This window comes from Pleurodeles waltl, chromosome 5, assembly GCF_031143425.1.
Source record: "Pleurodeles waltl isolate 20211129_DDA chromosome 5, aPleWal1.hap1.20221129, whole genome shotgun sequence".
NCBI lineage: Eukaryota > Metazoa > Chordata > Amphibia > Caudata > Salamandridae > Pleurodeles > Pleurodeles waltl.
Window position 1 is genome coordinate 62,979,711 of NC_090444.1, and position 24,739 is coordinate 63,004,449.

Here is a 24,739-nt window from a genome sequence, read left to right on the forward strand (position 1 = left end):
GGGCAGGTTTTATCTTTGTATTTCAGATTGTATCACTGCATTCCGAAGTATTTTTTAAATTTTAGTTTTCAGAAATTAATGTAAAAATATTCATGCCTCCTTTCTCTTCAACAATGCCAATACGTAAGATTCAAGTCAATGGTCACATGGACTCATCTGCGTGCACTGGGGTGTTATTACACATGGAGAACATGTTAGTTTATTAAATCAAATGCAAGAGATTTTGTCCAGTGTATTTCCTGAGCTCATTTCTTTCAAGATGCTTCTATATTTCATAATGAAGGAAAAAAAAGAGGCAAAGCGAGATTAGACAACTGCCTAGGATTACACAATTAATTCAGTGGGAGAGCCGGGATTGAACCCAGGTTTTCTGGATTCATATTGTACACTTTTATTTCAATCTAATTCAATAATGAAATGACCTCCTTTTCACGCTTGACTCTCCCAAGGCAGTGATAGCAAGCAGAGAAGGCTCACCGACAGCAATTCATATACAGCATAACAAAATACTGTCAAATCTAGGACTCTCTGGAATCTGAGAGCTTCATTTAGAGGACAGTATGGGACGAAACCCTCAAAATAAGTCCACGCTCTCTGACCGCGCCATGATATCCTTCCCTTTCATCTGCCTAGGCCTCTCACCCACACCAAGTCTTACTCCCACCGTGTTGGCACCAATGCGACCCTCGGGCACACCATAGACCACCTGTGGCCCCTGGGAAAAGGTTCGAGGGTACCCATGCCTTAGTGGGTTCGAGAGAGATCCCATAACGATTCTACAATAACCCATGCTTGAATGGCTAGTTTCAAACCACAAAACCCTTTTATTAAATAGTAGTAGGAGGGAAAGAATTGTGTTTAATGTCCAACAAGTAATTATTCTATCTGGAGTACACAATAACGTTTTCTGTTCAGACGTGGAGAAAGTACAAGTCTACTTGGGGCACCATGGGAGGAGGCTGACAAACTGAGCAAATAAAAGGCACCAGAACCTGCAGAGAAAGTCCCTATTCATGGAGCAGTTGTGACACCTCGTGGCTGGTATGTGTATCACAAGACACCGCATGCACTCGGATAACTGCGGCATGAGAGCCTCGCCCAATCCCTGCTGCGGAAACCTCTGTGGGGCGGGACCTGCAAGGAGGAGGGGTTGTTGCTCTAACTCTGTACGAACCAACCACTCTATGAATCACTGCACACGAAGGGAACGCAGACACTTCAGGCCGGCGATGCAAACGGTGAACATCAGAGACAGCGGTGTGCTTCATCCTGGAGAGTGTCGATGGTGGGAAAAGAAGCTCAGGAGGGACCCTAAGCACTGATAATTCTCCTGCTTGTCCTTTCAAATACAGAAAGCAGTGGGAAATTCAGAAAACATAACATTTTAAATTAACCAACGAAAATGCAAGCTGAAACGAGCCTGGCTGGCTGTTGAAAGCACAGCACATCTTGTGAGCACTGGTCTGCAGTGCAGTGTGCACGCGCTTTCCTCAGTTCCACAGATGTGCACTGGGCACCGCTGGCAGAAGGGGGCCACATTAGCTGGTCCTGCACTGTTTCCAGGCCTGGATCAGGGCCACGTGTGCTAGTGGTTGGTAAGCCAGTGAGGCATCTCACTTTAGTGGCACAAAAGCCATGAATACAGCTGGCACCAACAAGCCTTTCATGGTCAGAGCTAATTACCGCAGACAGCCCAAACTTGAAGGGCTGGGGCATGCAATGCCACAACGTCATGCCCAAGTCTGGGTGGCCACCTCCCTGGGTTTACCGTTTCAACACCCTGATATCTTGTATTATTAATACACAAAGCAGGAGAGGCACACCCGAGCATGTGATCATTTATCTTTTTTCATTCATGCTACCAAAAACAGTTTACAGTCCCGGATTCAAAATTAGGTCCCAATCTAAGAGCTGATAAACTTGTATCATACGAAGGCACAAAGACAGGTTAGTCGGTAAAAGGAAAAAATGATTCATCCTCATAACATCGACTCGATATACAGCCTCGACATGCAGTCAATGCGTTTCAACCCACATACAATAGGACTTCTTCAGGGCCCAAATCTTCAATAAAACCCGAAGTGTAACATTCTCTCCCCGGGTGTCAGAAATAACATCTTGTGGAGACTGAAAAATATGAATTCTTATTTACTTGTATTCATGTATAAAAAGAGTTCTTTAACAATAACAATTCCCTCCACTAACAGCTGTAGGACGTCATGACATAATGTGTGACTACCGACAGCAACTAATTACATTCATCAGGCAAAAACTCTCAGTGCAGAAACTACTCTGGTTTGCAACTAAAGGTCTACAGCATGCACTCTTAATTATTAAACACATTTTTCAGCAGCAGTGCATGACCCCAAAAAGAGCAGACACCCAGTAGAAAGAGCCTCAGCGGGCCCCACCCTGAAACTCCCCTGATATTTATCAGAGGCCCGTGCTGATGCAGTTTTTCTGAACTTGCATTACACCACATTCTGCTCTCCCTCCACTGCCCTCAGGCAGCAGTGGGAGTTTTGCAGGGATCTTTTCTCATTACCTCAACTCCTGATCTGTGATATTGCACTTCGAACAACTTGCCTGAGAGGGGCGTAAGCCCGGTCAGTAAGTCTGGGGAGGCGCGAGCTTCAGATTTTCTAACGACCACGCTGGCATATAATCTTAAATACATTATATGAGGCCAGGGCGCATGAGAGGGGCTTAAAGGGCCCCGGAAAGGGAGAGGAGTGTAGGTTGGAAGGGGTATTAAATGAGGGAAAGTACAATAGTTTGTAAACCTCACTTTTTTTTAAAACTTAAAAAAAAAAAAAAAAAAAAAAGAGAGGGGGGAGCGTATGTGTGTGTTTTTGTCTGTGTGAGTGTCACTATTTACCAGAAAATAAAATGATTAGGGGGGGTGCAACACCCTAAACACACCCCAGAAGCTACACCCCTGTTGCTTATGTAAAATGGCGCAACAAGGCTTGCCGCTCTGCATCAAGTTACAAACCTTGGAAAGGTCTGGGCCTGAAGGACCAATGACCTACCTGGAAAAGGCTTCATCGAGGTCTTCCTCTTCATCCTCGTCCTCCTCCTGCAGCAGAAACAGGGAGGAAAGGAGGGTGATTAGCACAAGAACAACATCTCCAGAGCCCATCAGTATCCGAATCTCAGGACTACATCCCACAGACCAACCAGGTCCACTCCGTGGAGTAAACTGGGCTACAACCAACACAGGAAGGGCATGTCCGGAGCAGAGGAGGGCGAACCAACACATGAGCAGAGAGAGCCGAGCCCGACTCATGTCAAGGGTGCGGTGCAGCTCTAAGAGCCCGTGCACGGGGAGGGCTATTAGAATACTTGGTATGTAAATCGTGCAACAAATATCACGTTCACATATGGTAGCGTCCGTTCAATTAAAAAATCTATATTTATTTAATTGGCATAAACATTTCACCTTCGTCCATAGGATTCTATCACTACACTGCAAAGGCATTTATTAAAAGTGATAGCTGCATATGCTACCTTGGAAGTATTTACTTCCTCCAACCATGATGACAAAAGCCACGAGTGAACTAAAAGACCGGTCGGTTGTGTGTGTAGGAGGCTGGCTCAGAGTATGGTGTACACCTATAGGTGAGGCACCATGTACTGAGCCCAGACAACCCTTGGTCATAGTGTAAGTGGTTCCAGATAACCAGAGCTCTCAAAGGGTAGCTACGGAGAGCACAGAAGGCTTATCGGAGAGGGTGTAAAGCGGTTACAAATACCACCTAGGTCAATCAGCGATGTACACATAAGAAAGAACCACACCAGTGTTAGAAAAATAATGTATTGCTTATTAAAACAAAGGCACTAAATATACACACACAAAAAATATACTTAGAAACCAGTAAGTAAAGGCGTAGAATAACAGGGGCCCCTATGGGGGAGGAACCACATACTAATAAAAATGGGATGTGAAAGGCCCAACTAACCAACATTGACACCCAAGGATCTTCAAGACTGGGTGAAGTACTAAAACACCAAAGGTAAGTAACTAGGTTTCCCCAGGCGTCTGTGCAGAGGTCTTACCCTAGGTCAGTGTCCTGGGTATAGGATAACTTGGTTGGTCGGGGTGCATGTCGAGGTTAGAGTTTTTGTGTTCCAGGACCCCTCCCAGAGCACCCTGAGGAAACCCACTGGGACAAGGGAGGGTGAAGAGTGCCCCCACACATAGATACGCAGAGAAGTGGAGTACCTGCACCAGGGAGACCAGATGCATAGGGATGAAGTTGTGTCAGAACCTCCCATTGAAGTCAACGGGGACCTCGGTTGTCCAGCTGCTGTCGTAACCCATGGACCAGATCGGTGGAATTCAGGCGTGGACTCAGGATGAAGAAGTCCGAAGGAAAGAGGGGAGAGAGTCCAGACCACCCAGAGATACCCAGGAGGAGCAGGAGGGAAATGCCCACCCTTCTTGAAGATGCTTTCCTGAGGGGCTGTTGTCATGCAAGTTCATCTGTGGTGTCCATGCGATGCAGGAAGATCCCATGAGTCGTCCACGAGCTGTCCCACGCCAGTTGTGAAATTGCAAGGGGGCATTGGTCAGCAGGACTACCAACAAGCCTTGGTATATGCAAGAAAGTGTTGCACAAAGTGTTGCAGGTTTTGGGTACCAGAAAGGTCCAATGGACTCAACCTTAGTAGGTAAATCAGGGCTAGCCCTCAGCAAGCAGGAAATCCAGCAGAAATCGTTGGAGAATCCAAGAGGACCCTCTGTCAGCAGGCACAGGGAGTCACAGGGAGGCCTCTGCAGCACACCAAGATGGATGCCCACATCGCAGGGGTTGCAGGAAGGATGTCGTTCTTGGAGCTGTGTGGTGCTGGAGGCTGGGGCTTCTTGGAGCTAGGAGGTCTTCAGGTTGAAGAGTCAACAAACCTTGGCAATGACAAATGGATGTGGTGCACAGGGGTTCCAGTCAAGCAGCTCCAAAGAGGGACCACAGACTTCTCAGATGCAAAGAAGGCAGGTCACACCTCTGTTGAGCCACAAAAAACCGCCTGTTTTGAAGAGCCTTGAAGAGTCCATGGGATGGCAGGATCCACAAACTGGTCATTGACAATGAGGTGCCTGCAGATGCAGGTGAGTGACTCCCTCACTCCAAGGGAGATTTCTTCTAACTGTCGTAAGTGCAGGCAGAGTCCTTGTGACTCTGAAGGAGGCACGGCCATGGAAGTTGCAGAGTCCTTCCGATGCACGAAGACAAAGTTGCAGTAGTCCTCCTCCTACTAGCTGCAGTCTTGTTGTGGTTCCCGGTGAAGTCCAGCAGTGGTTCTGGTGTCCAGGTCAGAAAAGTGTCTTTCAGAAGAGTCTTGCATATAAATCTAGGGTCCCACCCTCAGGGGAGCCCTTAAGTAGCTCAGGAAGGGGGTTGGACAGCTTCTGCAGCGACCATCCTATCGGGAGGGGGTCAGGGAAGCTAATCTGTTGGACTGACCATTCAGATGCTCCAGGGGCCTCTACCCATCCGATTTCCAAGATGGCAGAATCAAGTGCACACCTGGCAGAGCTCTAGGCACCTCCCTAGGGAAAAAGCTGATCAAGGGGGCTGTCATTTCCCTGTCCTTTGTGTGGTTTCTCACCAGAGCGGAAGAAGGGAGCGCCTGCACTGAAGCAAACCAGTTTATGCAAGAAGGGCACCAAATGTGCCATTCTAAGCAGCCTGGTGGTGCTCAGGAGCACCCCCACCCTATTCCAGAGATACCTATTTCTAAAGGAGAAGAGTTAACACCTCTCCTATACCGGAAATCTTTTGTTCTGCCTTCCCCTGCCCGAGTAAGGCTCAGCAGCAGAAGGGTAGAACAGTGTTTGGGGTACGCAGCACTGGCTTGCACTCAGACACTGCAAGGCTGCACAGGCAGAGATGGGGGATCCTCAAAGGACCCCCACAGTAAATGGTTTCATGCAACTACTTGAATCAGTGTTTAATACCAAACATGACTAGGTTTTGGTGAGCCCATTATGAAGTTGGACATCTTGTGATGACTAGTGTCCACTACATACCTTGCAATGGCTTCCCCACATTTACAAAGCCCAAAAAATGGAGTCTGGGGTTTGGAGGGGGCACCTCTGCGCAAGCAGGGGTGCCTTCACTTAGAATCATGCACTGTGCCCTTGGGCTGAAGGGCCTTCCTTAGGAGTGACTTACAGGGTCAGAGTGCAGTGACCAGGATATAAGGTAAACCTTATATCTGGGTGAAAGGTGCATGCACCATTTCACACAGGCTACAATGGCAGGCCTGTAAATAAGGTTTGCATGGGCTCCAATGGGTGGCAAAAGACATGCTGCAGCCCATGGGGGACCCCTGGTGTGTCAATGCCCTGGGTACCTAAGTAACGTATACTAGGGACTTACAGGGGTAAACCAGTATGCCAATTGAGGGGTATGAAAGTTGCTCACCAACTAAATTTGGGGGAGATAACACCGACACTGGGGTCCTCGTTAGCAGGAACCCAGTGTACTACAGTCAAACCCACACCAAACAATAAGTGTGGTAACTATCAGATTCTACTTTCCTACAATGTGTAGCCTATATGTGGCCTACATTCTACATAATACACTGAGCAACAATATAGTCTGAAAAAAGGGTGGGAGGGGGCTTTCGTGTGATAATGAAGAAAAAACAAGGTTTGGTGAAAATAAATATTTGCTGAGGATCAAAATATTTGGTTGAGCAGGGAAGCTGGGTCTCCCAAGCTTTCTGGTTTCACATTGTGCAATTCAGCTACTAGATGGGTGTACATGTCTCCTTTTTTATATCACAGGTCACTGTTACATATATGTTCTTGGTCAAAGAGGTCAGTGCGTCCACAGCAGGCAGAAGACACATAAAAGCTTGGTTGGATTTGAGATCGAAGGTCCAAGAAGAACACAAGCTCAACCACAGCCAGACATACGGCCTCAGCTTTCAGTGGCTTCCCCATCTCTAGTCAGAAGCCACATTGGGCTTCGCCATCCATCTTGACCATGCTGCTGTCTGAAGGACAACATATGGGCGGTTTCTACAGCCTCAGTGTTCAGACACTTGGTGCTGCTGTGCTGAAGATGCAGGTTAGACGAGCGAACCGCAGGATACAGATCATTGTTGCTGCTGTGTGGAGATGGATAGAACACAGACAGCTCCTACAGGCTCAGTGTTCAGGCACTCTACTGCTGTGAGGAGCTGGGTGCAGTATGGGTGGCTCCTACAGGCTCAGTGTTCAGACATGGGGCTGCTGCGCACACACACGGGCAGAGTAAGGGTGACTCCTACAGGTTCAGTGTTCAGACACTCAGTGCTGATGGGTAGTGTATGGGTGACTCCTACACGTTCAGTGCTGATGGGAAGAGTATGGGTGACTCCTACACGTTCAGAGCCTCGGTGATGATGGGCAGAGTATGGGTGACTCCTACAGGCTCAGTGTTCAGACACTCTGCTGCTGTGCAGAGATGGGCAGAGTAAGGGTGACTCCTACAGATTCAGTGTTCAGACACTCGGTGCTGATGGGAAGTGTATGGGTGACTCCTACACGTTCAGTGCTGATGGGCAGAGTATGGGTGACTCCTACAGGTTCAGTGTTCAGACACTTGGTGCCGCTGTGCAGAGATGGACAGAGTATGGGTGACTCCTACACGCTCAGTGTTCAGACACTCAGTGCTGCTGTGCAGATATTGGCAGAGTATGGGTGACCCCTACACGCTCAGTGTTCAGACACTCGGTGCTGCTGTGCAGAGTATGGGTGACTCCTACAGGTACCGTGTTCAGACACTCGGTGCTGCTGTGCAGAGATTGGCAGAGTATGGGTGACTCCTACAGGTACAGTGTTCAGACACTTGGTGCTGCTGTGCAAAGGTTGGCAGGTATGGTTGACTCCTAAAGGCTCAGTGTTCAGACACTCGGTGCTGCTGTGCAGTGATGTGCAGAGTATGGGTGACTCCTATGAGCTCAGTGTTCAGACACTCGGTGCTGTGCAGAGATGGACAAGTATGGGTGACTTCTACAGGCTCAGTGTTCAGAAACTCAGTGCTGCTGTGTGGAAATGGGAAGAGTATGGGTGACACCTTCACATTCACTGTTCAGACAGTCGGTGTTGCTAGGGGGAGATGGCCAGAGAATGGTTCACTTCTACAGGCTCAGTGTTCAGATACTTGGTGCTGCTGTGCAGAGATGGGCAGAGTATGGGTGACTCCCACAGGCTCAGTGTTCAGATACTATGGGCTGCTGTGAGGAGATGGGCAGAGTATGGGAGACTCCTACAGGCTCAGTGTTCAGACATTCAGTGCTGCTGTGCGGAAAAAGGGAAATATGGGTGACTCCTACACGGTCAGACACTCTGTGCTGATGGGCAGAGTATAGGCGACTGCTACAGGGTCAGACACTGTGCTGCTGTGAGGATCTGGGCAGAGTATGGGTGACTCCTACAGGTACAGTGTTCAGACACTCAGTGCCGCTGTGCAGAGATGGGCAGAGTATGGGTGACTCCTACAGGCTCAGTGTTCAGACATTGTGCTGCTGCGCACAGATGGGCAAAGTAAGGATGACTCCTACAGGTACAGTGTTCAGACACTCAGTGCCGCTGTGCAGAGATGGGCAGAGTATGGGCAGAGTATGGGTGACTCCTACAGGTACAGTGTTCAGACACTCGGTACTGCTGTGCAGAGATGGGCAGAGTATGGGTGACTCCTACAGGTACAGTGTTCAGACACTCAGTGCCGCTGTGCAGAGATGGGCAGAGTATGGGTGACTCCTACAGGTACAGTGTTCAGACACTCAGTTCTGCTGTGCAGAGATGGGCACAGTATGGGTGACTCCTACACGTTCAGTGTTCAGACACTGTGCTGCTGTGCAGAGATGGGCAGAGTATGGGTGACTCCTACAGGCTCAGTGTTCAGACACTGTGCTGCTGCGCACAGATGGGCAGAGTAAGGATGACTCCTACAGGTACAGTGTTCAGACACTCAGTGCCGCTGTGCAGAGATGGGCAGAGTATGGGTGACTCCTACAGGTACAGTGTTCAGACACTCGGTGCTGCTGTGCAGAGATGGGCAGAGTATGGGTGACTCCTACAGGCTCAGTGTTCAGACACTGTGCTGCTGCGCACAGATGGGCAGAGTAAGGGTGACTCCTACAGGTTCAGTGTTCAGATACTAGGTGCTGATGGGCAGGGTATGGGTGACTCCTACACGTTCAGTGCTGATGGGCAGAGTATGGGTGACTCCTACAAGCTCAGTGTTCAGACACTCGGTGCTGTGCAGAGATGGACAAGTATTGGTGACTTCCACAGGCTCAGTGTTCAGAAACTCAGTGCTGCTCTGCGGAAATGGGAAGAGTGTGGGTGACACCTTCACATTCACTGTTCAGACAGTCGGTGTTGCTAGGGGGAGATGGCCAGAGTATGGTTCACTTCTACAGGCTCAGTGTTCAGATACTTGGTGCTGCTGTGCAGAGATGGACAGAGTATGGATGACTCCTACACGTTCAGTGTTCAGACACTTGGTGCTGCTGTGCAGAGATGGACAGAGTATGGGTGACTCCTACAGGTTCAGTGTTCAGACACTCGGTGCTGCTGTGCAGAGATGGACAGAGTATGGGTGACTCCTACAGATTCAGTGTTCAGACACTCGGTGCTGCTGTGCAGAGACTGGCAGAGTATGGGTGACTCCTACAGGTATAGTGTTCAGACACTCGGTGCTGCTGTGCAGAGATGGGCAGAGTATGGGTGACTCCTACACGTTCAGTGTTCACTGAACAACGCAGTAATGCGAAAGACAATGAATGGATAAGTTAGCTTCTGTAGTCAGTGTCCACCTCACAGTTCTGTGCAGAGTACAACACATGAGCAGCTGCAAAGAAGAGTCTCATTAGTTTACATTTGTGGGTGATTTTGGTGTATTTTCTAGAACAGTAGTGCTTCCTAGCCCAATGGCATTGAGGCATGGGGCAAGGTAGTAAGGGTGGTCAAGAAAGTGAATTATTGCAGGCATGTCTCTAGCTGCTGTTCATGTTTGGGATTAAGGGCCGAAACCAGTTCATGTTTCCAAGCCATCTGCTATATGGCAAACATTTCTGACTTTGCGACCAGTGAGTAGAATGAGGCTTATTTGATATGCTTTGATAGATAAGTGAAATTCACGAAGGAAATAAAAAGCCCCTCGTACCCCAGACTGAACACGGAATGGAGATCCTATACTTGTAGGTCCTGTAGGAGTAACGCAGTATGGACGATCGATCTCCATAGACGACAAAGGGTCAGCAGTCGCACTTTCACTGGAACTCTCCACATCTTTGAGCCTGGAATCTGAAAGGTGCCAATCAGAAAGTTTATTTCAGCAACAGGAACAAAAGTTCACTTTTCTAACCTAATACAGCCCTCCCACCACGCCATCTAGTGTTGGGCTCGGAGTGTTACAAGTTGTTTTTCTTTGAAGAAGTCTTTTCAAGTCACGAGATCGAGGGACTCCTCCCCTTTCAGCTCCATTGCGCATGGGCATCGACTCCATCTTAGATTGTTTTCCCCGCAGAGGGTGAGGTAGGAGTTGTGTATATAGTAATAGTGCCCATGCAATGGAGTAAGTATGTATGTAGATAATGTGATTAAAAGTGTTATATTTACAAGTTTACAAATGTACAAGTTTATTTTTATCAACTTATAATGGCTACCGGCTCCCGGGGAGGTGGCAGGGCGCATGTGAATCTGCAGCGTCTCATGCCACGAACAGATGTACACTGGGTAAGTGACATTTTCCGTTCGGTGGCATGTGTAGCTGCAGATACACATGCTGTGCATAGACTAGTAAGCAGTTATCTCCCCAAAAGCGGTGGTTCAGCCTGTAGGAGTTGAAGTAGTTTGAAATAATGTTCTTAATACGGCTTGACCTACTGTGGCTTGTTGTGCCGTTAACACATCTACACAGTAGTGCTTAGTAAATGTATGAGGCGTAGACCATGTGGCTGCCTTACAGATTTCTGTCATTGGTATATTTCCTAGAAAGGCCATGGTGGCGCCTTTCTTTCTAGTGGAGTGTGCCCTTGGTGTAATAGGCAGCTCTCTTTTCGCTTTCATATAACAGGTTGGAATACATTTAACTATCCATCTGGCAATGCCTTGTTTGGATATTGGATTCCCTGCATGAGGTTTTTGGAAAGCTACAAACAACTGTTTTGTTTTGCAAATTTGTTTGGTTCTATCAATGTAGTACATGAGTGCTCTTTTTATGTCTAATGTATGTAATGCTCTCTCAGCTACAGAATCTGGTTCTGGGAAGAACACTGGGAGTTCCACTGTTTGATTTAAGTGGAACGGTGATATGACTTTTGGCAAGAATTTGGGATTTGTGCGAAGAACTACTTTATGTTTGTGTATCTGTATAAAGGGCTCTTGTATGGTAAAGGCTTGTATTTTACTTACTCTTCTGACAGATGTGATAGCTATTAGGAAGGCTACTTTCCATGTTAAGTACTGTATCTCACAAGAGTGTATGGGTTCAAATGGTGGACCCATAAGTCGTGTTAATACGATATCGAGGTTCCACGAAGGAACTGGTGGTGTTCTTGGAGGAATGATCCTTTTCAGACCCTCCATAAATGCTTTTATGACTAGGATTCTGAATAGTGAAGTAGAATGTGTAATTTGCAGATAAGCCGAAATTGCTGTGAGATGTATTTTAATGGATGAAAAAGCTAACTTGGACTTCTGTAAGTGTAGTAAGTAGCTTACAATGTTTTTTGCAGATGCGTGTAACGGTTGTATTTGATTATTATGGCAGTAATAAACAAATCTTTTCCACTTATTTGCATAGCAATGTCTAGTGGTAGGTTTCCTAGCCTGTTTGATGACCTCCATGCATTCTTGTGTAAGGTCTAGATGTTAGAATTCTAAGATTTCAGGAGCCAAATTGCTAGATTGAGCGATGCTGGATTTGGGTGTCTGATCTGTTGTTTGTGTTGAGTTAACAGATCAGGTCTGTTTGGCAGTTTGATATGAGGCACTACTGACAGGTCTAGTAGTGTTGTGTACCAAGGTTGTCGTGCCCAAGTTGGTGCTATTAATATTAATTTGAGTTTGTTTTGACTCGATTTGTTTACCAGATACGGAAGGAGTGGGAGAGCGGGAAAAGCGTATGCAAATATCCCTGACCAACTCATCCATAACGCATTGCCTTGGGAGTGAGGCTGTGGGTACCTGGATGCGAAGTTTTGGCATTTTGCGTTTTCTTTTGTTGCGAATAGGTCTATTTGCGGTGTTCCCCATCTTTGGAAGTAAGTTGGTAGTATCTGGGGATGAATTTCCCATTCGTGGATCTGTTGGTGATCCCAACTGAGATTGTCGGCTAACTGGTTTTGAATTCCTGGTATGTATTGCGCTATTAGGCGAATGTGGTTGTGAATCGCCCAATGCCAAATCTTCTGTGCTAAGAGACACAACTGTGTCGAGTGCGTCCCTCCCTGTTTGTTCAGGTAATACATTGTTGTCATGTTGTCTGTTTTGACAAGAATGTGTTTGTGGGCTATTAGTGGTTGAAATGCTTTCAACGCTAGAAACACTGCTAGTAGTTCTAACTGATTTATATGAAGTTGTTTCTGTTGAGTGTCCCATTGTCCCTGTATGCTGTGTTGGTTGAGGTGTGCTCCCCACCCTACCATGGAAGTATCTGTTGTGATCACGTATTGAGGCACTGGGTCCTGGAAAGGCCGCCCTTGATTTAAATTTATATGATTCCACCATTGTAGCGAGGTGTGTGTTTGGCGGTCTATCAACACTAGATCTTGAAGTTGACCCTGAGCTTGTGACCATTGTGTTGCTAGGCACCGTTGTAAGGGCCGCATGTGCAATCTTGCGTTTGGGACAATGGCTATGCATGAGGACATCATGCCTAGTAGTTTCATCACTAATTTTACCTGGACCCTTTGGTTTGGGTGCATGCCCTGTATTACGTTTTGGAATGCTTGTACCCTTTGTGGACTTGGAGTGGTAATTCCTTTTTTTGTGTTGATTGTTGCTCCCAAGTACTGTTGTATTTGACACAGCTGTAAGTGTGATTTTTGGTAGTTCAGTGAGAACCCTAGTTTATGAAGGGTTTCTATGACGTATTTTGTGTGTTGAGAACACCGTTCTTGCGTATTGGTTTTGATTAACCAATCGTCCAGATACGGGAATACATGTATGTGCTGTCTTCTGATATGGGCTGCCACTACAGCAAGGCATTTTGTAAAGACTCTTGGCGCTGTTGTTATCCCGAATGGCAACACTTTGAATTGGTAATGTTCCCCTTCGATTACAAACCTTAAGTATTTTCTGTGCGAAGGATGTATGGGTATATGGAAATACGCATCCTTGAGGTCTAATGTCATATAGTGTTGTTGTTTGAGCAAGGGGATTACGTCTTGAAGTGTCACCATGTGAAAGTGATCTGATTTGATGTAAAGATTTAGTGTTCTGAGATCTAAGATGGGTCTTAGAGTTTTGTCCTTTTTGGGTATGAGAAAGTACAGGGAGTAAACACCCGTTCCTTTCTGCTGATTGGGTACTAGTTCTATTGCATTTTTTTTGCAACAACGCTTGGACCTCTAGCTGTAATAGATCCATGTGTTGTTTGGACATGTTGTGTGTTCTTGGAGGCACATTTGGTGGTAATTGTAGGAATTCTATGCAATAACCATGTTGGATAATGGCTAGAACCCACTTGTCTGTTGTTATTTCCTCCCAGTTTTGGTAAAACTCTGTTAGCCTCCCCCCCCCACTGGTGTCATGTGTTGGGGATTTGTGACACTGAAGTCACTGTTTAGTTTGATTGGTCTTGGGACTTTGGAACTTTCCCCTATTTTTAGGAAACTGTCCACCTCTGTATTGCTCCCTAAAACTTCCTCTCTGATACTGGCTCTGGTATGTGGGTCTGGTTTGTGAGGTTGAGGGTTCTGTGCTTTGTCCCCGAAACCCCCCTCTAAATGGTGTTTTCCGAAATGTGCCTCTGCCCTGTGGGGAGTAGAGTGTGCCCATGGCCTTGGCTGTATCTGTGTTCTTTTTAAGTTTCTCGATAGCTGTATCCACCTCCGGCCCAAACAGCTGCTGTCCATTAAAAGGCATATTAAGCACCGCCTGTTGGATTTCGTGCTTGAATCCTGAGGTGCGTAGCCATGCGTGTCTCCGAATAGTGACCGCTGTATTTACAGTTCTTGCAGCTGTGTCTGCTGCGTCCATTGCCGATCGTATCTGGTTATTCGAGATACTTTGGCCCTCTTCCACCACTTGTTGTGCACGCTTTTGGAATTCTTTGGGCAGATGTTCTATAAAGTGCTGCATTTCATCCCAATGAGCCCTGTCATATCTTGCCTGTGAATTGGCAATGCGCCATTGATTGGCGGCTTGTGCTACAACTCTTTTCCCCGCTGCATCGAACTTTCGACTTTCCTTGTCGGGTGGTGGTGCATCTCCAGAGGTGTGTGAATTCGCCCTTTTACGTGCTGCGCCTACTACTACTGAGTCAGGAGTTGCTGCGTGATGTACACAGGGTCTGTAGGGGGAGGCTTGTACATTTTCTCCACCCTAGGTGTGATGGCCCTACCTTTTACGGGCTCTTGAAATACTTGCTTTGCGTGTTTCAACATTCCTGGTAACATTGGTAGACTCTGGTACTGACTATGTGTTGACGACAGAGTATTAAATAAAAAGTAATCTTCAATCGGTTCAGCGTGCAGTGTCACATTGTGAAAAGCAGCTGCTCTGGACACCACCTGTGTGTAAGCAGTACTGTCTTCAGGTGGTGATGGTCTTGCTGGGTAACAGTCGGGACTATTATCTGATACAGGCGCATCATAAAGAGCCCATGCATCTGGGTCATCTTGGCTCATCCCTGTGTGCGTTGGAGACTGCATCATACGTAGGGTTGCAATTGGTGATGGTTGCGGTGAGTGTTGTGGTGATGGTGGCGGAGTTACTTGTTTTGCCACCTTTGCCTGTGGTTGTTTATCTTTGTCTTGGAAAGCAAGTTTCCTTTTCATCCTTATAGGAGGGAGAGTTCTAATTTTCCCTGTATCCTTTTGAATATGGAGCCTTCTCTGTGTATAATCTGGCTCCCCTGCTTCTAGCTCTTGTCCGAATTTATGGCCTTGCATTTGTGCTGAAAGGCCTTGTTCCTCGATGTAGGAGCTTGATTTCGGCTCCGAAGCCGGATGTTTCGGTATCGAAACCTTTTCAACAGTCTTTTTTGGCTCCGAAGCCACTTTTTTGAGTTTCGGTGTTCCGATCTCAGGGTGCCGACTCATCTCGGTGCCGGTATCTCGATGTCGAGATTGCTCGGAACTAGGGTCCTGGTGCCGAGTATGTTCTGTGCCGGTATCTCGACCAGAGTCGGATGACTTCGACACATGTGTGCCCTTTTTCGGTGCCGATGGACTGTCACCGATTTTACGGGTTAAGCCATGGCCTGCCAGCGGTGGCGTCCCCTGGGCCTTCATGATTTTTACGTGAGTTTTGGCCGGGGCTGTTTTACTCACGGTTTTCGGCGTCTACTCTGTTTCGGCCTCGTCCGAGTCAGAGTCCGAGTCAGCAATGGAGAAAGTCTCTTCTTCCTCGATGTCGTGGTGTCCTGACGGCGCCGACGCCATTTGAAGCCTTCGTGCTCTCCGGCCCCTTAGCGTTTTCTTCGACCGAAACGCCCGACAGGCCTCGCAGGTATCCTCTTTGTGTTCGGGAGACAAACACAAATTACAGACTAAATGTTGATCTGTGTAAGGATACTTGTTGTGGCATTCGGGGCAGAAGCGGAATGGGGTCCGTTTCATTAGCCTTGAAGATGCACGTGGTCGGGCCGACCAGGCCCCGCCGGGGAATAGAAGCCCCGAAGGGCCACCGGTGCTTTTTCTTGATTCGGTGTCGATCTGCGTTAACTAACCCGATACCGAACACAAACAATACTGTCAAATTTTCCAATATCTAAGTTTCCGAACAAAAAACACGAAGTGAAGAGGAACAAGTCCGAACCCGATGGCGAAAAGAAAACAATCTAAGATGGAGTCGACGCCCATGCGCAATGGAGCCGAAAGGGGAGGAGTCCCTCGATCTTGTGACTCGAAAAGACTTCTTCGAAGAAAAACAACTTGTAACACTCTGAGCCCAACACTAGATGGCGGGATATGCACAGCATGTGTATCTGCAGCTACACATGCCATTGAACATATATATATTGCACACCAATCCCCACGACATGCAGATGTATACCATACACACAACCAGACACTACACCCATTATATTGCCAGTCGCAGCGAAGCACAATTGCAACAAAGAGGACCTCACGTTAAATGGCTGTCGTAACTGCACTTCTGTCCCTTGGCTCAGCTTACCACCATCCGCTACTTTTAAGTGGAACCCACTTTCCAAAATTATCTGTGCCTCAGAACGCACATTTGTTCTCGATCTTTGTCTAATCTCCCCATCCTTCTCACTGCTGTGCAATATTCTCAACCATTTCAGTCACTCCTCCCCACCCATTCAAACCACTTTTCATAAATAGGTAAGTACTTTCCTTCACAAGTCTGTGCATTCATTATCACCCATACACACTGCACACTATTATTTGTCACAATGCTCTTAGAGGCACTTTCCATGCAGAACAATTTATTTAAATATTTTACGCTACCTCCATGCAAAATTGCTTTCCACAGATCAATAATATCCATCACAATATCAGCTCTTAAATCAGTTGCAAAGGATGGGGGGTGATGTTTGGCCTGGATGGCCAAGATGGCCGACACCCTGATTAGCGGTCCCGGCTTTCCTGAGCGATCACCCATATCTGTTGGAACAGAAAAGTTCCTCACATGGTGATGGACGTGCACCCTTGCCCTGTCTGCCCCAAATGAAGTGATATTTGGATCTCTGATGCTGATTTTTGTTGTCATGGGCAAACATGGATCGTGTATGTGCACCCCGACATAGGCCTGTCTCGCAGAATGCGATCTTCTTGGACAGGGAGCGGCCCCCAAACGCCACCCTCATAGTGGTGAAAGGCACCTGTCTTTGCCAGGATTTAAGCGGCACAAGCACAGTGGTGGCAGCATACTGTGTAGTGATCAGTAGAAGTAAACAGGCCTTTTTTCCTGGGTCACTGGACTGAGGGCTACGGGCCATCATATTTAAAGTTCTGCTGCTGTGCACTTAACTCACCCTTGGCCTGCATCGGTTTGGTGTATAGTGCTACGCAGAGAGTACGTGTTAGACATGTGCTGGGTGTATGTGTGTCTGTGAATGGAACAATACAGGGATGATGCAGTGCGGTGCTCTGCATGTATGTAATAGGCATGTGCTTGGTGTATGTGTGCCTATGAATAATACACTGCATGGAAGATCCTGAGATCCATTTTGGGAGACCCAGGGCTGACTGAAGACACATAAGTAGTTACAAAATCCCCTCCCCAAACAGATTTGTGGATTGCTGCATTACTGTAAGCTGGGTGGGACACACTGGAGGAAGGGAGAGGCAGGCTCTTAAGAACACTTCAAGGGTCGCTCTTTGATTCAAACAGAAGTCAATGGGAAGGATCCTGGGCACATCTCAGGAAGGAAATGGGGCTGATAAGATCATTACAAAGGGTAGGGCTGAGGCCCTGGGGTAACCTCCTGATACACGTTTCAATGTGGCTAACATGCAGATGTAAACCTCTAGTCACTCCCCTGGCCTGTGTTGTGGGGCTATCAGAATTGGAGTTACTCCTGCTGTGACAGACTGCTTTCTGGAGCCAGGACAGAGGAGCAGGCACTTTAAAAGGAAGCAGACCTCCAACATAAACTTCAAAGTCTCAGACTCTAAATCACTTCGGGTGTCTGGAAATGGACTTTAAGAAAGAGAGCTTGACGCCCTCCAAATGTATCAAATGTCAAACAACCACTTCAGCTGTGCGTGGAGGAGAAGCTCTGTAAGACTTCTGCTTGTGACCAGGACTGGGGGCCAAGGCCACCTGTCCCTGAAGAACCGTACATGCCTGCTTGCCAAGGCAAGTGTGGCCTGCGAGGAAGAGGAGTATTGGAGGAAACTAGGTCCAGCAGAGGATCCTGCTGATTGGATCCCTGAAGAAAGATGTGAGGAGACTCCTACTGCCCCAATCATGTCACTGCTCATGTGCAGGTTAAAATCGGTGACTCCTGTATGCCAGAGAAGGCCCGTCGACCAGGTCGCTGCCCGTGTGCAAGTTTGAATTGAGAGATTCTATATGACAGGTGGTTATGCCATGAAGACTGCTGCCATGCCAATCGTGCTTTAGCCCATGTGCGGAGCAAGTCAGTGACCCTGCATGCCAGGTGGAGCTCTTGTGAAGGTTGCTACTGTGCCGATCGGGCTGTAGCTCATGTAAAAAGTGAGGACAGTGACCTTCTATGCCAGGTGGAGGGGGCATTGAGATAAGGCAAGGAGCATGGTCTGGTTAAGACAGTTGTTGAAAAAATGAGGTTGCTGTGATGATCCATGCAGGCCCAAGCCCCAACTGAGGAGACCAGCGCCAGGAGCATCAAATTCTGCCCCATTTCCCACCTGTGGGGAGGATCCAAGGAAACACCCATATCGGAAGAGCATCGAGGACCCCCCCTAGCCACTGCCTCCACAGGGCCACGTGTGAGAAACTTGAGGACACCTGACCACAGCCCATGCCTGGGCTTGACTGACAGGAGGCCACCCAACAGGAACTGAAGGCACAGGGGATTAGTCGTTGAATGCTGTAGTGGCCCTATCGAGTATTGGCTCTAAGTGAGAAGGAACTTATCACCTGTAGGAGGAGAGTCGGATGCAAGGTACACTCTCTCTCTCTCCCTTGTCCTGTGAGCCCATGTAGATTGGGACCAAGTGTCAAACATGCTCAGTCCCGCAATGTGCTCGTCCCAAATCTATATACCTCTGCTTGCTGCTCTACCTTTTCCTTTAAATCTATGCCATGAACATAACACAAGAACACTATTCACACAGCTTACTGAGTAGAGTGTCATTCTTCCCATGAAGGAATATGTCCAACACAAGCCAACTCAATACACTCCTTCAACAATGCTCCACATCTTTTCTTAACAGCCACGCTGCTCCAGCTGTCACACACAGATCCAGTCACTTTATCTGTGACTACTCTCCAAAAGAGGCTTGTCATATAACATGGTCTCAAACAAAATAACTAGCCTTTCTTCCAGCCATTTAGTGAAGGAAGGGGTGAAATATAGGTCTTATCTCATTGCGAAAGTTGTCTTTACTTTAGTGTCCTGTTGTGTTACCAGAGCCAACAAATGGGTAGATTTTAAACAATTCTTGCAGATAATGTGCATGTTCAATTATAAGGGAAGCGTCAAGACTAAGTCAACTGGAACAAATCCATATTTCATTCCGGTGGGAGGAGGCTCAGAGGTCACACACAGGCAAACGCAACTGAATTCAGCTCAGTTATCTACATAAAATGTAATTCACCTCACAGAGTCCATGGCATATGGGTAGGATTTTCACACCTGCATGCAAGAGGTAAAATATTGCCTTGGGTGGTTTCTTTCATGTGGTCTGAGAGTGTATCAAGTTTAAAAGTTATTGGCAATCAAAATGACAAACATAGCCAGAGGTGATGGGGCGAGCCATCTAAACTACTAATTGAGAAACACTTCTGGTTATGTAGGACCTGCAAAGGAGTTGTGGGGAAAGAACAACAGTAGCAATTGACACACCATGACCAAAAAGGACATTACCAGATACTTGATATCTCCATCAGCACCACCCGTAAGTGAATGGAAAAGGCCATGGACGGATGTTTCAAGATGGAGGAGCCAATCTATCGAGCCATGGCAAGATTTGCGTACAATTATGGGAATACTTTGGCATCTTTAATGCTTAACAATATTGAGCAACTGTGTATCTAGGCAGGACGAGGAAACATTCACTTCCTGTCATGGTTCCTTTTAGCACTTAGATTGGGCATCTTTATTTTAGTTCAAGGCCTGCCGGCCTGTGCCCTTTTACCTATTTACACATTTTACTTGCTTATTCATCTTAATATGTTTTAGCACAGCTTGCTTTTCAGCAGGGTTGTTTATATACTCTAATCAGCTGCTTTTCTGCTGCTTTTTCATTGCACAAGATAATTTACTTGGTATTGCCGCTCCAAGACTTACGGAGTCAAGCCTTAAACCCTACACATATCACATCAGGCCTTTTCTCAGAACACAACACGTTTTAATATATAAACATCATTCAGGCCGAAGAAAGGTAGAAGGGAAATTCCAGCCAGACATCTTATGCGATGGGCCACTTTCCCAACAGCTCCACTGATCTTGGTCTTGTCTCTCCAGCCAACCAGGAGGACTGTCAGGAGATCAACAGGCAGACCCTTTCTTTCCAGGCATGGGGTTGAGAGCTCCTTCCATGGACTAGTATGGGCCGAAAGGCTAGCACTGCTATGCTCTCATGTTAGATGCTAGAGGTGCAGGTAGGAATTCTTAGACTCATGATTATGTCAGGATGCTGGGACTGTTTATATGTTTTACTCTAAAGGTCACAATCATAACATATTATATTTCATCTTCCTAATAATTGCAGCTCATTCCTTTCCTCATAGAATGCAGTTTCTTCAATAAATGTAATGAAACATACCCTGCACTTCTTTGACTGCCTTTGCATGTGTGAGACTTGTTCAAATGAGAGAAAGGGGTTAGATCTATTCCACAACTCCCCTGAGGAGTCAGTGTCATGTTTCTAGGCTGCCACACATCACCTTTACTGTCTAGGTTTGGGTGAGGTGATGCTAGCTAGCCGGGAAGGTCGGGCAGGCAGCTTCCAGCTGGTGTCGGGCTGACCCAGTCACCCTCACACGGTGGTGCTGCTGTCCAAAACCTTGGCAAAACTCCTACAACACTCCTTTTTAAACAACCTATTCAATATATGGATTGCATGCCTTAAGTATTTACAGATTAAAAAAACTATAAAACTGGTTCCATAAGTCACATTAGGCCTGGAAAGTACTTGTTCAAAAGAGCAAATCAACTGTGCTGGGCATTCCGATGGGGCGCAAGGATAAGGAGCTCTTTAGGACTACAATGGCACATGAAAAGCCACACTGTCCATGGATATGTTCATAGAATGAGGAAGAACTACAAAGCAGGGCTACCTTGGGAAGCACCTTTTAAATCATAGATTGTCTTGGTCTGCTTCCTGCCTGGACAGAGAGATCACATGCCACCAGGGAAGAAGGTGGACTTCCTCATACTATCACAAGTAAAGTAAGTGACAGCCCTGAAAACACCTGAATTACTCGCCTATTTCTAACCTCTACCTCTGGAAGGCATGGTGTGTCTCACAAGTTACTATCCTGCCTTGAGTTGCAGTCTCCACCCACTGCACTAGACTGTTTCCTTGTGGGGCGGAGTCCGCATTGCTTGGTATGACGCTGGTATGACGTTCTGCTTGGGTGAATCTTCATTCTAGTACTACTAGGCACTCTGGTGCACACTCAAAACCCTGGATCCTGTAAGATACTTCAATGTGTGCAAGAGTCTGGGACTCACCATTTTTATGGGCACAAAGTAGTCAACACGTACATAGAACTGCTGTGGCAGGCAACAGGTTGGACCTTACCTTTATTCCTTGTGATTAAAGAGGTGAAGAAGTGCATGTTAACTTACAGAATAGTGAATGGAACAGGTAAAGGAGTACAGTAGTAGGCCCAAGTAGGGGTATATTCAGAGTCACTTCCTGCAGAGTTTCCAGGTTGATTTCCACAGTTCACCTGCTCATGCACCCCACTGCCCCCAACTTCTGCTCCCTACCTCATGGTCACTTCTTCTAGGGTGGCCGATGGCCCTTACGCTCTGGCTCCAAACCCTCAGCCTGTCCCCTCTCCAAGCTTCACCCCTGCCATGCATTATTGCTTATGTCCCTCAGCATGTGATCCACCATGCGCCACTGGAGGTTCGCTTACCGGTCTCTGAGATGCTGGGACTGGACACCCTACAGAAAGAGGTTGCTTCAGAGCCGCAGCAGTTCCTGGGACATGCCTGCCCCTTCCCTGTGGAGAGAATGTGCAAGTTAACAGCACTGAGGGCAAATGTGGCAATAGGACACATAATATAGAAAGGAAGCAATGTTCTCCGCTGAACCTCAAAATAAAAGTGCAGACAATATAAAACAAAAGAGGCAGAGAACAAAATAAAAAAATTGAAATCTTAAAATCACACCCAGCATCCCCAATCCTCTTCTCATTTATAATGCCTCCCTAAACCACAGACCCTCCAGCTGAGCCTTGTTTCTCCAAAACCAAAAAAAATCAGAAGTGTACTCCTACTACGTATGGTATGAACACCTTTTTTTTTTTTTTTTTTTAAGAGGATATCTGGGGAGCTGCAACAGTTAAATTACCCAGGAGGACTTCCACAATTCATTTATGAATTCCAAGTCACTGGTGTGCAAAGACATTTTCTCATCATATGTACAACTGTACATTTATCTCTTCATATGTACTTCGCAATAGTGCACCTGCATCTTTTTCTACATGTTTCCCCCACATGGAAATCTGTTCCATACATCTCTGACCATTTTTAGAACTTATACTCCCCAGTCACAGCCTGAATGCAGACTTACTACTGCCCTTCTCGAAAGTAACACCAAAAACACTCCAAGGAATCCCCTGCCCTGAGAGGCCACCTCCCTGTGAGCAGATCTTAAGGTTCATCTATACCAGTGGTTCTCAACCTGTGGCCGGAGAACCACTGGGGTCCGCAAAGCCTCCTCAGGGGGTCCACGACTGCTTAGAAAATTTAATATGATTTAAAGATTAGGTCCCCCAGCTTTCAGTAATGGTTCAGTGGGGGGTCCCCAGAATCCAATAAAGATTCAGTGGCGGTCTCCAGGCTCCAGTAATGATAAAGTGGGGGTCCACGGAAATCAAAAGGTTGGGAACCACTGATCTATACGGTTCATAAATTACTAGTAAGTACGTTGGTTTGCTGGTGTAAATTCACATTCAATGAAAAATGTGAATTTCCACTCATAAAATAAGCCATTTGGGCACCTAAGTGATTGCATCACCATGACACCTGTCAGTCACCAGTTCCTGCGGAAACCCTTAGCACTAAAGACTCTCATTCAATCAATCCTTCACTGGTCCTGTAACCACAATCTCTGCAACCTTCATTTGTTGCAGAAGAGTAATAATCAGTACAATATAGTATTTCCAGGTCAGCTTGTGTACCGAATGACAACACATCAACACAAACCTTCTTTCAGTGATCTACGGAGACATTCCAGGGCACGCATCAGCAGCTCAGGCATCATATGAAGTGTCACTCCCCACACAAGGCACAAAGTCCTCACACACCACTACACCTTTGTGCACCGCGGCCAGGAAGCACCAACTCGTCCTGCCAATAAACATTTCCCCACACCATCATTTTGATGCAACCCTGATATATTAACACCAGGACCTCCAAGAGCACTTTCTTTGCCGGCCTCTTACTATCTGCATCCTTACCAAAGCAGCCACTTACTCTTCAGTGAGTGCATCCTTCCCTGACGCGTCTACAGCATCCCCTGATTGCCACAATCCTCCTCATCACGCTCACTTAAAGGCAGGATGGATGAAACCTCAGCAGTTGTGTTGAGAAGCCCTGGAACATGCGGGTGGAGTACCTTGCAGTACATAGTCACCTGGCCTCCCCGCCACCGTTTGTGGTAAACAAATGAATATGCGGCTACCAAACATTTAGAGTAATACCCAGCCAATCCTGTAAAGAACGTGAACTGACCATATTCCCACAACGTGGACACCATGAAGGGCCTGGATCACTTTTATTCAACGGCATAAGTCATCTCTTTCATACCACCACCTAATGCACCACCATGTTCACAGCAAGCTTGAGTTTGATGGGTCATCCGTCCTTACACAGAGTTTTCATCACTGCAAGTAGAATGTGGCTTGCAGACTGCAGTGATGATACAAGGCAGGCAACTTTAAAAGGTACTTTTAAATGCATATCTCCAAAAGAGGAAAACACCAGGCCTTCCAAACACGCATCAGGCAAGTTCTTCCCTCACCTTCCTGAGCAGTCTCCCAGAGGTCCAGCGCCACCTTGAAGGCCTGTGCGACAGTGAGGGCCACTGCTTGGGCCTGTTGGCGACAAGAGAAAGCAGTGTCAGGGGCAATGGCATGGGTTGATTTACAAACTATTCAATGATCTCTCTAAAGATGCACTCAGACATAGTCACTCTGGAAGAAGCCACCACTTAGGATTACAAAGGACTGTGGAAAGGCAGTGATGCCACACTTGTTTAGGCTAGCATCAATGGACCCTACGTAAGTAATACAAGTATAAATCACACACCACTGCACCATTCCAGTCACAGTCTGAATTGTATACATAATACTATCCTTTGCAAGTCTTTTCCTGGCGCTTATATGCATTTAATGCTACCACATTCTTGTAAAAGGGGGTAAATTGTTATACCAGGGTAACAATTCACTGCGGTCAGTTTTGCGCCCTGTCCCACTAACATGAATACCTGGGCTGTCTGGTATAGATTACAAGGCTCTGATGTGTTTAACACCAAAAACCTATTTTTCGTGCTACAAGAACTTCTGGTCAGATGTCCAGAAACATTACTTGACTTGAGAAAGGAGGATCCAATGGCAGCATTTTAAACATATGAGAAGAGCTCTCTGGTAGGTGGGGTGCTGTACAAAGAGGCAGGGAGAAGAGCTTGCTTCACTCTCACAGAAAGGAAGAAA

At 46.9% G+C, this 24,739-nt stretch overlaps 1 protein-coding gene across 2 annotated transcripts in view; it reads right to left on the bottom strand.

The window, feature by feature from the left end:
- Positions 1 to 24,739, bottom strand: part of LOC138295339 (low density lipoprotein receptor adapter protein 1-B-like) — a 216,157-nt gene that overhangs the window by 22,436 nt on the left and 168,982 nt on the right. For both annotated transcript variants that reach the window (XM_069233570.1, XM_069233569.1), the window contains exons 5-8: positions 24,049 to 24,121; positions 21,938 to 22,024; positions 10,167 to 10,306; positions 3,033 to 3,079 (exon numbers count right to left, since the gene is read on the bottom strand). In XM_069233570.1, coding sequence (XP_069089671.1) covers positions 3,033 to 3,079; positions 10,167 to 10,306; positions 21,938 to 22,024; positions 24,049 to 24,121 — 347 coding nt within the window. The remainder of the gene's footprint in view (positions 1 to 3,032; positions 3,080 to 10,166; positions 10,307 to 21,937; positions 22,025 to 24,048; positions 24,122 to 24,739) is intronic.